Source organism: Rattus norvegicus, chromosome 1, assembly GCF_036323735.1.
Source record: "Rattus norvegicus strain BN/NHsdMcwi chromosome 1, GRCr8, whole genome shotgun sequence".
In the NCBI taxonomy this organism is placed as follows: Eukaryota; Metazoa; Chordata; class Mammalia; order Rodentia; family Muridae; genus Rattus; species Rattus norvegicus.
Genome location: NC_086019.1, coordinates 264,904,209 through 264,921,413, shown reverse-complemented (window position 1 = coordinate 264,921,413; position 17,205 = coordinate 264,904,209). Strand labels below are relative to the sequence as shown.

Sequence of the window (17,205 nt, the reverse complement as noted above, 5' to 3'; positions counted from 1 at the left end):
TGGGAATCACCAGCCAGCCAGCCTTTCCCAGTAGTCCCAGGCTAGTAAGTGAGCAGGTCTTTTAAAAGACGAAAAGGGAGAGAGGGGGGAAGGCACCTGAACCTGATTCACCCAAGGTTGTCAGGTTGTCCTGTGAACTCCACATGCATGAGAACACATGTACACACACAGGTACACCACACACACACACACACACACACACACACACACACACACACACTGGGAACATCTTAAAGACAAAGCCCGCATGTCCTGTGTCCATAAAGGATCCGTCTAATAAGAATAAGAAGACATGGTCTGTGTTCAGGTTGTGAGCAGTGAGAATTATTAAGAGGTAGGCCAAAATAAGTAAACAAGAGTCAATTCTATTGTAGTTTTTATAAATATATATAATAGTTTCCTGATTCCACATCTCCAAAGAAACTTTGTCTTACAACTTTAAATCAAGTGTGCATAGTGAGTAGAGACCTGGAGAAGACCGTTCCTGGAGGCCCTGTCGGGGAGGAACACAGAGGAAACTCAAGTCAACCAGGTTCAAGGACATTTTGCTGTCCCAACAGGGCAGGACCAAAATGGGGAGGGGGTGTCCCATTCTTCTTGGGTGCAAACAAAACAAACATCATCAAGGCCGCAAGTCTTTCCCCAGACACCACAACCCTGCCTAGCGGAAGGATGGACAGAAGAGGCTCTCACCTTCCCTTTAGGGTTGCCATGTTTCTGGAGTCATCCTCCCAGAGGACACCCACCTTTCCCAGGGGTTCTCAAGAAAGTGATGTGAAGAAACTACCTTGTCTGGGAGAGAGTCACACACCTATAGGTGGTTACAATTTTGTTATTCTACTTTCTAGTCCAGGGCTCGTTTCCCTGGGTCAAGGAGACTTCTCAACACATAACACCCCAGCAGTAACACAGGCCTTCCAGGATCCCAGCAGGCAGAACAGAGGATGAAAAGACCCAACTGACCCCACCCTGCAGAACAAGTTTACCATCAGTTCATCTTCTACCAACCCTTTTCCCTAGCACCAAGACTCTAGCACCAAGGACCAGGTGTCCATGTGGGGCCTACACATCTTGTCTGCCTGAGTGAACAGCATGGTGGAGAAGTGACTGGAATAGGCTAGTGTGTCTCTTGGTCACCCCAATTTCTTCTTGCTCTTGAGTCTCATATTTTCTTTCTCCAATATATTCATTTTTTTTGTTCCCCATACTCTGCTCTAGGAGTAATTACCTTTTTTAAAACAGAAATTTTCTGAGCACACACACGCCACACACACAAATCTGCCAGAGAAAGCCTCTGCTCTCCTGTGGCAGAGGCCATGAAGGTTGGCAGTGATCATACTCTGCATACTCAAACAAGCACACACCCAAAGGTGCTTTAACAGAACGGCAAAGCTTTGGCTGTACAAAGGTTACCTCGTTCCTTCTTCTCAGCCCAAGTAGAGGTGGCCAGAGGGAGACCAGGACAGGGTAACCAAAACTTGAACCGGACTTCATCAGGGACACGTGACTTCTACGAAGACTGAAAACAATGTGAGGGATTGTGGGAATGCAGGGGGCGGGTGAGGGGGTAATGGCTCAGTCAGTAAAATACTTGAGAACAAGCATGAGGACTTGAATTCAAATCCTCAGCATGCATGTCAAAGTCCAGCAGGGTAGTGAACATCTGTAATCCCAGAACTGGGGTGACAGGGACGGGCGGATTTCCTGATTCTTGATGCCCAGATAATCTGAACCACCACTAAACCGAAGGCTTAGTGAGAGACTGAAAAGTAAGGTGACAACTAAGAAAGACACCAAGGACGGCTTCTGACCTCTTCAACACATATAAATGCACACACCCACCCACACCCCATGCACACCCACGACACCTTAGTTTTTAAAAATGCAAACGGGCTTGATTGAAATGGCCTTTCAGACCCACGGCAGAGGAAGCGGAAGGTCTGCGTGAAGGACAGAGGCTGACCAAGCTTCTTTTATAGGCCCTTGCTAAACTAGTAGCCAAGACAATAAATGCCTTTCAAATGAAGTTCACAGGAGACAGGGGGGAGGAGGTGTTGCAAGTAAGAGCTTTCACTCTGTCACATCAGTGTACCGCCCTCCATACGAAAGAAAGACTCATTCCAGGGTAGGGATGGTTTCCCCTCTATGTCGAAGTCCGGAGCGTCTACTCCTCTGACATCACTAAGAGTCTGATCACAGCAAAGGCCTCAGAACCCGAGATACCACACTAGAAGGTGGTGGAGGAGAGGAGGGGGTAGCAGGGGAGGGAGAGGGGAGGAAGAGAAATCGGTAGATGATGTTAGAGCCTTGTAAAGACATTTTCCCACCCAGCTACTGTTTTTATTTGAGGGAGGCCCTACAAGGAACAGAGGGTTTTAAGGATGATTTATTCTCTCTTAATACAGCCTAGCCCATGAAAAAAATCAATCTGTCACCAGCACAGAATTATAAAAGAAGAAGAAAGCTGTCACCTACACACAGCCTGAGTCTTATCTATTAATGACCTGTGTCAGGAATGCGGAGAAAATATGTGACCAGCACAGAAGGGGGAAACAGAGGCAGGCACTGAGTTAGGGCCAGACCGTCCTGTGGATGGGGTCGGCTGGACCTCCATGGTTTCACATGAGGCAGAAGAACCAGCCGTCTGCCACAGGTCCTGACATGACCGCTCCACACAGTACGACTTCCTGTCTCGTATACTAGCTCACAGGGTGGGAGACAAGTCAACATAATGTCCACAGTAGCGTAAGTCTTTCGGTCCACGGAATGACGGACAACACGGAGCAGAGGGCGTGGTCAGTGGTCACTGAGTGTCGGATGAGTGGAACTGCACTGTGCTCCCTTCACACCAGGATGTCACCTCACTGAGGCATGAGAGGTACTCAGGTGGGACTTCAGAGTAACAGAGAACTATGTACTCATTTACCCTAGAAGAGCATGGTGGTGAGACTATGCCCTATGAGTATGGATGGAAGGGGGTGGGGTTGTTGTTCAATTTTTGTATAGAAGGATTCTGGGTTGTATGAGAAAACCATAGAAAACCACAGCTCACACATTTGGGGGAGGGGACATCATAGAATATTCCAGAATCTCCAGTACTTCCAACACACATGTCTGCCAAGCATCCTGTAGCAGTAGTGTGATACAGACAAGTCTTGTTTGCTTGGAGCAATGGTCAACGACCCCCACCTCTAGAACGGACAGCTAGGGGCAGTTAAAAGTCCTCCTCCTGCATGCACGGGAAACCATTTTACAATTAAGAGTTGCAGCAACACGAGCTCACCTATAACTTTCGAAGCTCAACTTTGGAGCACTGTAAGTTCATCCAAATATAAGCGTTGCCTTTAGGGGTACATTTGACATCGCAGCTCAGGCTGCTTAATTACCGGTGAACTACGTTTTAATTTTTTGTTTTGCTTTTGATTTTAGCTAAATGCTTGCTAACCTGGAGTTATATAACAGGGATTTATACTTCAGCACACACACACACACACACACACACACACACACACACACACACACACCATCCCTTCTGATATATTCTGCGTATAAACCTTCATTTCCCACATATGTCTGAAATATAAAGAACAAGGGAAATTAAGTAATATCTATATTTGCTTTAAATGACGAACAAGCAGAAACAAGGCTGTCTGTGCTGCCATGCTGTTTAGAAATCAGACACATAAGAAGCCACAGACTTATAGGATGTGGTCTAATAAACCTAAGAAAAGTTTCATTTCCTCTCTCCGCACTGGTCAGCTCCCTGTCTCCACGGCTGGCCATGCACACTGAGCCCAAACATATTTCCCCCTTACATTTGCTACATGGGGATAGCCCATCCCTACTTCGGCCCTTTCTGAAAACACACGCGGAAAAGTGAAATCAAAACAGGCTGGATGCTAGCCACAGGGTAAGACGACCAAGAATATCAGTAAGAGCCGAAGCGTCAGACCGAGTGCACCATCTTGCTTATCCCCAGACACCAGACAAGAGAAAGTTTCGAGAGCCTCCAGAGAGGAAGGAAATGGGGAAGGAGAGAAGGGTTCTGACGAAGAAGGATTTAAGAAGTGTGTGTGTAAGTACTTCAGTGGCCGTGGTGGTGACTAAACGATTACAGGAAACCCCTCTTATCTGCAGGCAGTTATGCTGTGTCACACCCTGTTACTGTCACGATTGGTTGTGTTAACAGCCTGTGTGGCTGGCTTTAAGCTGTGTGTGAATAGCTAAGGAGGAAGCAGTGACTCACGCCTGCCCAGGTGGGCTATTGACTTTCTTAGTCATATTTACTCAACCCATCTATCTACTGGATTCCCTAGAGTGAGAGATGGATGGCAAAGGTTAGGATCTCGACCTGGTAGCAAGGAGGAGGAGATGAGGTGCAGATCGTAGAGGATGTGGAAGATCTCTCCTAAGTGGGGGCACTTACTGCAGAATCAAAGCAGTAACCATGAACAAGGGCACACACATCTGTCATTAGCAGACATTTATGGCACCCTCTTTCTAACAGCGTGACCTTATGCTGCTCCCTGACTCAGTTTACCTCTGTTTTAAAAAATGGGCGTGTGCAGCGCCTGCCTCTTAAGGCTGCTGCCAGGATCCAAAGAGTTAAATCAGTAGTGCAGTCCTTTATAGTAGTGCCTGGATTGCAGGAAGTCTGTGAGAAATGTCAAAGGCTCTCCCTGGGTACCCTGCAGAGCAAGGCTGGCCAGTATTCCATTACAAGACTTTTACACATCCAGGCATTGCATCAAGGAGGAGCGAGAACCTTGCCAACGGAGGTGACAGACTTAGGGCTCACTGCTTGCTGACTGCCAATCACCTTGCTCCCTAGAGCCATTTCTACCACTGCTCACACCGCAGGTCAGGATTTTCACACTCCACCAAAATTCCTGAGGTAGCAAGTACTAGCAAAGCCAAACTCAATTTTCCATAGAGGAGGGAAAGAAAAGCATGCATCACTCGTAGATGAGCAGAGCATCGGCGTGTGGGACCCTGCTTGTGCTAGCTCTGTTGAGCACACCAGCTCTCTCACCATGCCCTGTCTGTGTGTGTAGCCCCCTGGGATAGGGAAACTGAGGCAGAGAGGAGCTTGCTAACACGCTCGTACTGGCATCTTCGCATCTGGCCTAGTTACAACCTGTGGGTTTATTTTTCATCTGAAAATGTGCCTTTTTATTTTTTTTTTGTCCTCCCTGGGAGATGCTTTCTGTCCCGAAGACAAGAAGAAGAAATGTTCAAGGTCACCGGCGCCAGGATTCTAATCAGCTCCTGAAAATCTTGAGCTATAAGGAAGAGACTCAGTCTTTTTGTTTCCATTTCCTTGTATCAAAGAGGGCACCTGCTTCTCCTTTATCCACGTCTCAACTCGGACCAAAGGTTAACTACTTACCTTGTGCCAAGCCTGGTGGGCTAGCCTTATCTATCAGGCTGGGGGGCGGAGAGGAGTCTTATACCCTATAGTGCGAATGCTTTGGAAAAGCTGGTCAGTCAGGATCTGCTGAGAGACGCTCTCACCAGGTCACAGCCACTGCAGAGTGGGGACCACAAAGCACTGCTATGCTGGAACCAGTTACCTATCTACACACTCAGACGAGCGTGCACGTGCGCACACACACACACACACACACACACACACACACACACACACACACACACACACCAGGTAATCAGAATGTGAGCATGGTCCAATCACAGGCACATCAGAGGCAAGAAAACAGGAGAGGTGCAAAACACCCCGGAAAAACATCTGTTTTAGCCCCACTTGGATGAAGTAATGGTTGGACCACAGACATCCCAAAGGACACCACTCTAGGATCTTAGTAACGCGTGCCATAAGGAGGAAAAGCGTCCCATGGCGTCACGGCAGGTGAGCGGGGGCAAAGCCATGTCAAGTATAATCCCAATATTAATGCTTTTTGAGTTACGAACATGAATGGATAAATTCGTTGAAAGCGAGATGATCAAACGGTTCATACAAAGGTCCGGGCGTGATGTGCCTTCTACGTGTCTTTCTACGTCTCTCTGGTTCTCCTAAGTGGCTGTTTACTGTTTCTGAAGTCGAACAAGGGTTTAAACACGATTTCGTCCACAAGACCCCTCTCTGGAGGGACTATGTGTGCACGCTCCGTACCTCTCCTCACACCCTTTCTATCTACTAGAGAATCCCTGCTTTCCTACCCAGCATCCTCCAGCACACAGCATACACTCAGCACCTAGTAGGGACACAATCACTGGTTTAAAAGACTCTACTAATTGGCTTGTGAATATTCATGGGGACCAAAACATCATCCTCCATCTGAATCTAAGAGTTACTTTAATTTCTTTTTTAAAGTCTGCATTGATGTTTGCTTCCCTGATGATAAAAGAATGTTCCGGGTGTTCTTCATTCTCGGGACTACTAATTTGAAGAGAGCTGTCACTCCGGAGCATGGAGTCGTGTGGGGTATTGACACTGCATTGAATTATTTAAAGGAAATTAACAATGCTTCCTGTCCTTGGAGAACAACATCTGTGAGAAGAGTCATTGGGCTGTGCCTGCCTCTGCTCGTCAGGGATCTTGTGGGGGTGGGAGGCCTTTCTCGGCACCCTGAATTTGAAAAGAAAATCTATACTATAGACTGCTAATTGCTAGTAGCAATGGCAAAGTAGAGGTGATAACTTCCCTTCCAGCAGGAGCCATGAAGAGCCCAGGAAATTACTTTCTAGGTTCAAGATTAATGGGATAATGTGTGTTCTGGCGTGTGACGCTGAATCATGTGGCCTTTACAAGCCAGCTGGGCATCGTGCATTCACTTGGGCACCAGCTCCACCCTCTTCTTGTAAAGTGGTGACTTTATGGTTATGATTTCCCTAGCGGTGGTCAGTACGGCCAGACATCATGGCACCTGGAATGAAAGTAACCCAAGGAGAACTCAGGGATGGAGGTGGATGCGTGGGCCCTGCCCTCGTGAGAGGTAAACTTTGGATGGGCGGCTTCAGTTCAGACCTGGCTTGTCTCATACCGTCATTCTGCTCCGAGACCTACCTCCAGAAACCAGGGCTCCCCAACCTTTTGTAAGGAGTGGCTGCTTTTCGTGTCCCTGAAGACTTGCGTGCTGACAGTGAAGTCTGAGGGGGTGTAGAAGTGCGGACAGGCATGGCCCTGAGTGCAGCAAGGGAGGGGGCTCTGCTGCCAGGAAGAAAGGGGGACAGGGTGAGGCTTGAGGAGAGAGGGCCAAGTCACCAAGGCATACCCAGAATTCTCCACACCTCCCTGCCATGCAGCTGGGGTCCCTGAGGGACATCTCAAACACGGCTTCCTCATGCAGCGTTCCTACGAAGCCCCTTCCCACCGTCCCCATCCCTAACACCATCCCCCCATGAATATGGCTTCTCCTCCCTCTAAGCAACCAGCCAGCTGCCTAGCTGTGCCTTCTCTCAACTTACCTTACTGAAGCATCTATTAGGATAAACTTAATGGGATCGCCCATGCTTGCACCTCACAGAAACATACTTATGGATGACTGCCCTGACCCTTGAGCTGCCGGGGCTCCTGTCTTAACCCAACCCTTGCTCCCTTAGACTACAGTCTTCTGAGAGAAGCCACAATAGCATCACCCAAAACCTCTTCATGGATCAGACAGAGCACACCCCATGTGTTCAGGGAAGCGAGCTCAAAGAAGGTCTGCTCAACAGGTGTCCTCCTGTCCCATAGCTGCAGAGTAAGAACTGCCTTCTCCATCCAGGCCCCTAGAAAGGGCTCGGCTGGCTACTCCCCTAACTCTCACAACCTCCATAGGAAGTAATTGTGTCCTGCCTATTTCACAGAGGAGGGAACTGACTCAAGAGACGTTAAGGAGCATGCCCAAGGTCACACAGCTCGGAAATGGTAGAGGGACAGTATGGACTGCTTAGTCAACTCAAGCAAACAGTGGCTGTGTAGACCTACACACCTCGTCAGAGGTTTGCTACAGCTCTACTTACAGGATAGAGAATTTAGGAGTATGAAGAACAATTTAGAGGGTACAAAGTGGGCGACTTCAAAAGGACAAAAGATCATTCCAACTTCCTCAAGCTTGTCTGTTGGTTGGCTGGTGTTCCTGGGGATTGGACCCAGGGTCCTGCCCATGCTAACTAAGGAAGAGCTCTGCCGCTGAGGTATATTCCCAGCATGGGAAGGAACGAGGGAAGGAAGAAGATAGCTGTAACTTTCATGTTTGTGGAAAAGATGGACTGAGCGGACCTGACCAGCCCAGATGACTACACATAATTCTGAAAGATAAATCAATAAAAATAAAGGAAGGATGGGAAGCCACAACCCTAGAGCAGCATACATGGCCATAGAAACACCATCCTTCCCTGTGCTCTGTTGGGTATTAACAACCATCCACAGGCAAACCGAGCTTCCCACGTGGCAAGGGGCAGTCAACTGCTGGAAGCTGGGGATCTGTCTAGGAAAGACAGCTATGGGCCAGCAAGAGCTGGCTTGCTACTGTGGCGCTGTCTCGTGTCTATCTGGGAAGCAGGGTGTCCACAGTACTCACCGTAAACAGGGTAAATCACAAGATGTTTGAGCCGGTCTGAAAGATCAGCCCAGCATTAGTGGAGGTGACTGCATCTAGCTGTGTCTACAGCACTGCCCCACCTGAGTGCTGCCTTCAAGGGAAGCACAATGAATGGTGCCAGTTGTTTCTGGGAGGAGCCCAGCAATGTGAGGGTTTAAAGCTCATCTCCCTGCTCTGTTGGGCTAACAAAGCTACTACCACAAGAAGCAAGGCTCCCAGGGGCAAGGGGCTGGAGAAGGGAGATTGGAAAAGAAATACTAGAGCTATACAATGAGCAAGGGCTGCCTTCAAGTACATTGTCTCTGTTACATTCTGTAGATGCTTCCTCCCTTCCTATCTTCCTACAGGGCCTGTGTCTTACACACACACACACGCACACACACACACACATACACAACACACATGCACACATGTACACAGGCACACACACATACACACATGCACACACACATACATGCACACATGCACACACACATACACGTACATGCACACACACAAACATGCACACACAGGCACACACACACACATACACAACACACATGCACACATGTACACAGGCACACACACATACACACATGCACACACACATACATGCACACATGCACACACACATACACGTACATGCACACACACAAACATGCACACACAGGCACACACACACACGCACATGCACACACGTGCACATTCACATACTTATAATCCTGGATATCTTGGGAGCCAGAGAACCTCTGAGCCAAACTTGGTGGTTATATTCCTTCTCTTTGATGAGGGAACAGCTTTGAACTTGCAAGGCTCACCTTACCCTACTTTATCTAATAGGCTTACCCAGCTTCTCCTGGTAATGTCTTTAAGATATTCGTTTCTATTATTTTCATAGAATAGAATAACTTATAAACCCCATAAAAAATTTAGGACCTAGAAGTCTTAGGAAAACTTCGGATATAAATACGGATAGAGAGGGAGGGAGGGAACAAAGGTAGGTAAAGACCATGAAGCTCAAGCAGGCACTAAGAACAAGGAAGCAGGAGCTGCTGGGCTTTGTGCTCTATGGCCTCTTCTGGCTTTTCCAGCAATAAAATAGTAAATTATTTAGGAGACACTGACCTGACTCCATGATGCTTTCAGCTTAGATGGAATGGGCCGCTTTCCCCAGCTTGAGGAATGGGCAGATTCACTAGGCATGGACCCACCCCACACACACTGCAATCTCTTAACATAAATGCCGATTCAAAATCAAGGTCATAGATATGAGGGGCAAAGGTAAGACTTCCTTGGGCTTGAATAAACGTCCATGAGTGAAGTCAACTTGGAGGACAGCAGAGCAATGAGCGGCTGGAAAACAATCTTGAACCACAAGCCCCTGGACCCAGCCACATGGACCAACTCCTTCTCCTGGACTTTCCAGTTATAGGTCTGCACGTTCATTTTCTCAGGCTAGTTTGCATGAAGGATGAAGAGAGGCAGTAACTGGGTTTAGAGCACTGCAGTCATCATAGACTGAGCTCAGAGCACTGCAGTCATCATAGACTGAGCTCAGAGCGCCTCAGTCATCACAGACGGAGCTCAGAGCACTGTAGTCATTGTAGACTGAGCTCACAGCACTGCAACCATTGTAGACTGAGCTCAGAGCACTGCAGTCATCACAGACTGAGCTCACAGCACTGCAGTCATCACAGACTGAGCTCACAGCACTGCAGTCATCACAAACTAAGCTCAGAGGACTGCAGTCATCACAGACTGAGCTCAGAGCACTGCAGTCATCACAAACTGAGCCACAGCACTGCAGTCATCACAGACTGAGCTCAGAGCACTGCAGTCATCACAAACTAAGCTCAAAGGACTGCAGTTATCATAGACTGAGCTCAGAGCACTGCAGCCCTTGTAGACTGAGCTCAGAGTACTGAAGCCATCATAGGCCAAGCTCAGGAACCAGCTGTCACTAAGTAGTGGAGTGGAAGAGAAAGGAATGCTCTGTAGAAAAGTGAGCTACCTCCTTCTGCACGGGGTTGGAGGGGCACTTGAGATTTCTTCAGTCTCCAGCAGCCACGCATCTGGTAGAGCTGCCCTGCCTCTGCTCTCCTCTAGAGTTTCCGTCAAAGCCACAGCAGCACAGACCAAGCCGGGAAAAAGCAGAACTGGGGAGTGGGAGCAACGTATCCTTGGCAGTGTCCCTGGCTTTTGGAAACATTGCTGGATAGGGGTGGGGTTCTGGAGGAGGTGTCTTCCAGAGAGAGGAGACCAAACTATGGGGATATGGCAAGCTGATACAGGCTGGAGGGGATGGTGGGTCAGATGCCTAACACCTAAGGACATGGTGTGTTAGCCAGATCTGTAAACAGCTGCAGGAAACAGAATCCAAGAATGCCACCCACAAAGTCCACTTCATTTGCATATTCCACAGTCGTACTTCCTCTTGAGCCTCCTATCTCCTTCCATAAGCTGCTGGGTGATAGTCAAAGGCATGAGGCACAATGGAAGCCATCGAGTCAAAACACACACATGTACATGCGCATGTGCACACACATATGCACACACATGCACATACACACACACGCACGCACACGAACATACACACTCAAAATACAGGGAAAAAAGAGTTGGAAAACAATTTTTAAAAACAAAACAACGGGCCCTAAAAGTACCACAACATTCCCAAGCATTTTGCATAAAATAGAGTGAAATTGGCCAACAACATCTGTTCACTACTGGGAGAATCTGAACCCATCTACCACGCTGTAAGGAAAGGGCTTGAGTTTTCTTTTAGCCCCACAAAAGTGCTCACCTTCACAAGTGTGAAAGCCAACTCCGTGTACAAATCCTCTTTCGAGTATATATAACCACATGTACCTTCTGTTGGTTCTGTGCCTTTAATCAGTTTTACATGTTTGTTTGACTGGACCACAAGGTGTCCAGATATTCGCTCAAACATTATTCTTGGCTTGGAATGTAGCTCAATGGGTGTCTAACATGTTCAAGGACTCGGTTCAATCCCTGACATAAGAAAAGATAAAATGGAATTTAAAAAATAAATCCTAGGTGGTTCTGGGTAAAGTGCACTGCCTTCACTAATATGGGCAGGGCTCTCTTGTTCTCAGATGAAGGTGTCCATAAACCATGAAATGGACCCGTGGAGTGGGGAGAGAATTCCTCTGGCCTAACTACCTTTGAACATGGCTGAAGCACAATTCCTTCCTAAGTATAGAAGCTCAGGCTTCAGAAGGACATTACAGCACCTCCTTCTGCCAGTCCTTGATTCTTTGATGAAGTCCCCTGAGCATCCTGTATGCCGACCTCAGCCACAAGGACCTCTCAGCCTTCCTAAGTGTGTGGGCCAGTTCCTTTCTATGCCTTGCACTCCATTCATTTTGCTCTGCATCCGAGCAGACCCTAACATATGTGGTTGAGTTTTGAGGTTTTCCCCTCCACTGCAAGTTGATATTCCCATGGGTCTCTCGGGGAGATTGGAATTTGATTATGGAAGAATCACTGATCAAATACCATCTTTTGATTGGTTTGTAGATCCCTAAGCCTAGATGTGAAAGGATCTGTCCAGGTGGGTAGAGCTGAGGTGGGGAGGTGGGGAGAGAAATTAAAACTGAGACCCAGGATCCATTTGACAGAGGCTCTGACAAGGGCCAGTTTACAAAAACAAGAAAAGTTAGTACAAGTTAGTGGGAAGAATCCTCATTTCTTTGTCATATATACACATACAAACATGTGCATACGAGCAAGGCAAACAGAAAACAATTATCAGCCATCCAAGCAAACAAGCAACCCCAACACACATTAAGTATACCTTGGAGAGAGAAGTAGAAGGCCTTTATGGGTCATGACCTGGCTCTAGGCACCATCAACAATTCTCACCTTGGAAGGTGAGGCGACTTTGATGGGAATTAACTACATTTGAAATATGTTCTAACAACCCACGGTAGAGACAAGCAACTATAAATCCAGCCTCCAAGCAAGGTACCATTTTTATCACTGAAAACAAGACCAGTTCACCCCACCCCAACCCAGGTACCACCATTCCCATGCAAATCCTCTCAACGGTTTTCCATCAATAATCCTCCAAAACTGTGAGTTGGTGTGAGCGGGCACACACGTATGTATGGCTCACATGTGTGTGTGATGGAATGCCTGGCCAAGCAGGACAGAATCAGGTAGAAGGAAGTCTCAGAGTACGGACAGACAAAATCCAGGCCATACACACAGAGTGGCCAGTCCCTAAGGACAAGGGATATGGGAACAACGTTCACTTAGACCTTCACATATCCCAACTTAGAGTGGGGGTGAAGCACCTCCACTGGAAATGTGTGCAGAAAAGTGGGGGTCCAGTCTTCTTCACCCTTAGTGATCCCAACACTCTTTACCCCTCCCCAGATTCACACAGAAACAGAAGAGAACCTCTATGCCACTGAGCCCAAGGGACTCAGTGTGTCTTGTCAATGGGGCTGCTATCTCACAAGTCCAAAAGCCGTACACCTCCTTCTATCTGGTCACTGTTGTTACATAGAGTGTCTACCTGAAGGCAGCCAGTTCACTGAAGGAGAAAAGGCAAGCCGGTATGACAATAGACTTGCCTACATAAATGTCTACATGGCCAGGGAGGACAGCAAGAATGTGAACTGATGGCATCCTCCGTAAGTTCCCTCCTGGCTAAAACAAAGTCTTAACAACTTGCTCTCCCTAGGAAGTTTGGAAATATGAAATACTACTTTGTCGTGCACTAGGGAGAAAACATGGGTACAAACTAGGTGTGTGTGTGTGTGTGTGTGTGTGTGTGTGTGTGTGTGTGTGTGTACGTGAGCATCTGTGATGGTTAGGAAAGGAGGGGAGGGTTGCTGTCATCACTTTGGGTAAAGGGGTGTTTCACTCTTTCGTCACTATCCACACTGAATTACCCCAAACCAGGGAAGCCAAGGCCTTCACGGTATCAGAGCTAACTAGATGAGGTGGGAATCACAGCATTGCCCAGACTTGAGAGAGCGGTCAGAGCGCGCGGAAATCAACAAACACCGTTCCGAGAGGCCCAGCTGGAATACCAAGTCTCACAGCCCAGACCCCGGTTGACATCTGCCCTCTATGACAGTGTGGGGCTCCATGAAACCTCAAGCAGATGGCAAGAGAAGGTTCTCTCTGCCGCTTTCATTGCCCTTATTCCCACGTGGACCCTAGTGTCTCGGTTCTTAGCACTGCAGCCTCTCCAGGTAAGAAAATAGCTCCTGTGAGACCAGGTTCCAGGAGGACTCAAGACTAACCCTGGGCTCAAGTCCCTCCTCATCACTGACCCATAGTGGAAGAACTTGAGATGTCATCGGCTTAGCTAAAGGACGACAGCCTACAGTTCAGAGTTTATCAGATAAAGCTAACATGGTGTTGGGGTAGTGTTGTGGATAGAGGGCGCTCATTCTCTCAGGTCAGTTTCGGGGATGAATGGTCTACCTGTGGCCAAGTTTTTGACATTGCAATGGCCGCCAGGCACAGCCCCACGCTGGAGAACCATGCAGTTGAGTCTTTATAATTGCAGCGTAAGTGTGTTCAGATTTGCAGCGGGCCACATTCACAGCTATCCTCCTGCAGGGTGTGCAGCCCATGGGCTGGGTTGCAAGTTGAATACCTCCAATAGAGTCTTGAAAAAGTCATGGACCAGGGGGCGAGGCGACTTGTTCTTGATGTGTGCTGCCTGGTGGGACATCTTCTCTTTAAACATGAAATTGTTCCCTGTAGAGGGAGGGTAATCTGCCTAAAATGGAATTAAGACCTGGAGGACAGAGACTGGGCAGAATTTGGAATCTCATGTATCCTGGGGACATTTGGATAGCCCTTGCTAAGTAGTGATAAACTGGCATGGGTACAAATGACAGACTTCCAGAAGAACCCTGGAATTCACTCTGGAAATGTTCTCATAATCCAAATGTGTTAGCCACAGGAACCCCTCCTTTCACATCCCACTAACCAATTATTAGTATTAGGTAATAATAGACCACTTTCCACTACCATGCTTCCCGACAGTACCAACCCCAGTGGCTCTTTGTGATCTAATACCAGGAACAGTTGTTCAAACAAGGGGCCATTCCGGAGAGCATGGTATGTAAAGCCTCGAGGTGTTCCTGAAAACAAACCACAGCAGTTGAGACGCACCACAGAGATTAAGGTAATTGCACGAAACACATCAAACTGAAACGAAATTAAAGTTGTCTCAAGGTACTATAAAGGAGGAATTACGACAGGAGACTCCGAAGACAGATTATATTCAGAAAACATGGTTCTCACTGATCTCGAATGACACTGTCTCTTACGAAATGTGAGCATGCAAGAACATCCGAAGAAAACCTTGCTGTCCCATCCGTTAGCACCTCGGGCTACAAAATAATGCTTGCCACCAAAAAGCACACTGGGGTGGGACGTACTATTGCTAATGTGATCACTGGGGAAGGGTTGAGATTATTATCCATGATCTATGCTGGGGGGTTCGGAAGGTGGTGTTCCGGAGTGGACCCAGCCTGAATGAAAGTGATGGAGCCAAAGGCAGGGTGTGTTTGCTGAGGTTAGACAGAGCCTCACTCAGATGCTTTTCTGCTTTCTTTTCTCTGTTCTGTGAGATTTGGGGTTCCCCGCTGGAAATGAGTGGTAAGAAAATGCTGTCACAAAATGATGTATAGAGCCCAAGCCTTGGCTACTTCCTTCTAATCAAATACTTACATCTTGGTTAGTAGGACTCTGTGTGAAAGTGCGTGTATGTGCACATGTGTGCATGTGCATGTGTGTATATGTGTGCATGCGTGCATGTGTGTGTGCACATATGTGCATGCGTGCATGTGTGTGTATGTATATGTATGTATGTGCACATGTGTGCATGTGCGTGTGTGTTCCATCTTTTATTGTTGTTTTGAGGCTGTCTTAAGGATCCCAGGCTCAAACTTAAAAAGCTTGAAGACCTTCTTGCCTCTAACTCCCAAATGCTAGGATTATAGGCCTATATGACGCTACATGGCTGGTGTGGTAAGAGTCTGGCATACGCTAGTCAAGCCCTGTACTAGCTTTTGTGTTGTGGTTGTTCTGTTAAGGAGACAGGCTCCTGACTGCTCTTCTAGAGGTCCTGAGTTCAATTCCCAGCAACCACATGGTGGCTTACAACCATCTGAAATGGCAACTGATGCCCTCTTCTGGTGTGTCTGAAGACAGCTACAGTGTACTTATATACATTAAATAAATAATAAATAAATCTTTAAAAAAAAAAAAAAGGAGACAGGCTCTCAGCATGTGTCTATTTGGCCTCGACTTGCTATCTAGATGGACCTCAAACTCACAGAGATCTGCCCATCTGCCTCCAGGTACTGGGATTAAAACATGTGCCACCACATCCCTGCTCTGCTCAGTAAAATGAAGCCAGCAGCACACGTGTGACGTGGATGGTAGCAAGGAGAGCTTCTGACCCAGGCGGACTCCACCCCAGCATAGAAACCCCACCCTTAGCCAATCAACCAAAAGAGAAACTGCCTTCAGCAGATCAACCTAAGAGCAATGTCCGCAGAACAGACCCCTTCCGCCCCCTCAGAACACAAACGTGGCTATGCCTCTCAACCTTCCAGAAAGGAGGAGATTGCCCAGGTTGGACACAGCCTCACTGTGGGCCACCAGCGAAGATACGACTTATTGAAATACACAGACACCTCATAGATTTAGAAATTTTTGTCCCCTAATATACCTTAACTTGAAAGAAAGAAAGAAAGAAAGAGAGAAAGAAAGAAAAAAGGAGAATAAAAGCTTTGAAAATTAAACAAACATGAGCTTAAGTGAAAGTGTTTTAATTTTGAAATTTACCATAAATAAAGCATGATCTAGCTATGCAATGGACTAGCACTAGTCAGATAAAGGAAGCAGTGCTGGGACACTGGACAATACACGGATCTTGGAGCATCAGTGCAAGTGAAGGAAGCCAGTCACATGGGACCACACATTGCATACTTTCCATGGGTAACGGAAGTCTTGGAACAAGATGTACGGAGAGAGAGGAGAGTGCTGGTTGTCTAGAGACAGAGAACAGAGGAGGGAAGCCGCAGTTGACCGACAGCATTTTATGGGGAGAGTTTTGGTCAGGAGAGGGCATACACAGTCTAACGTGGTGGTGACAGCTGAACAGCCTCATAAATGCGTTAAAACCAACGAATGAATGCTCTGCCTCACGTAGGTGAACTCGTGGTATATGAATAAACTGATCATTGTTAACTCTGGGGTTTAAATTAACCTAATTGCCCATTATCTTATCTCTGTGTGAGAGCTTTCTATTTCACTCTGAGAACGTTTTACGGGAAACGTGTGCACAGCTCTGAGAATCAGGCAAGACAAAAAATGATTCTTCCCATTTTACAGGAAGCACAGGTACAGACCTACAGACACACAGACACACAGACACACACACACAGACACAGACACAGACACACACACACACACACACACACACACACACACACACACGGGGGGTGTGGGGGCGTAATATTTGTTTCTTCCCTGCTGGCTGAGCTCTGAGGACATTGGGAAGACTAAATTATGGGAGGTGAGTAGAAGGCCATAGTTCTCACAGTCCTCCACATCAGGGAGGGATGGATCACTAACTCTTCCGGGGTGTCTAGGGGTGTGTGTGGTTGGCACATAGACAGTG

General features: G+C 47.5%; 1 protein-coding gene across 50 annotated transcripts in view; it reads right to left on the bottom strand.

The window, feature by feature from the left end:
• Tcf7l2 (transcription factor 7 like 2) overlaps positions 1-17,205 on the bottom strand; it is a 192,891-nt gene that overhangs the window by 62,812 nt on the left and 112,874 nt on the right. For 9 of the 50 annotated variants that reach the window (XR_005492199.2, XM_039090214.2, XM_039090218.2 and 6 more), the window contains exon 6: positions 7,025-7,168. Coding sequence is in view for 15 of the 16 variants with exons in the window: in XM_039090214.2 (XP_038946142.1) it covers positions 7,025-7,168 (144 nt within the window). In the remaining variant the exon portion in view is untranslated. 50 annotated transcript variants of the gene reach the window in all.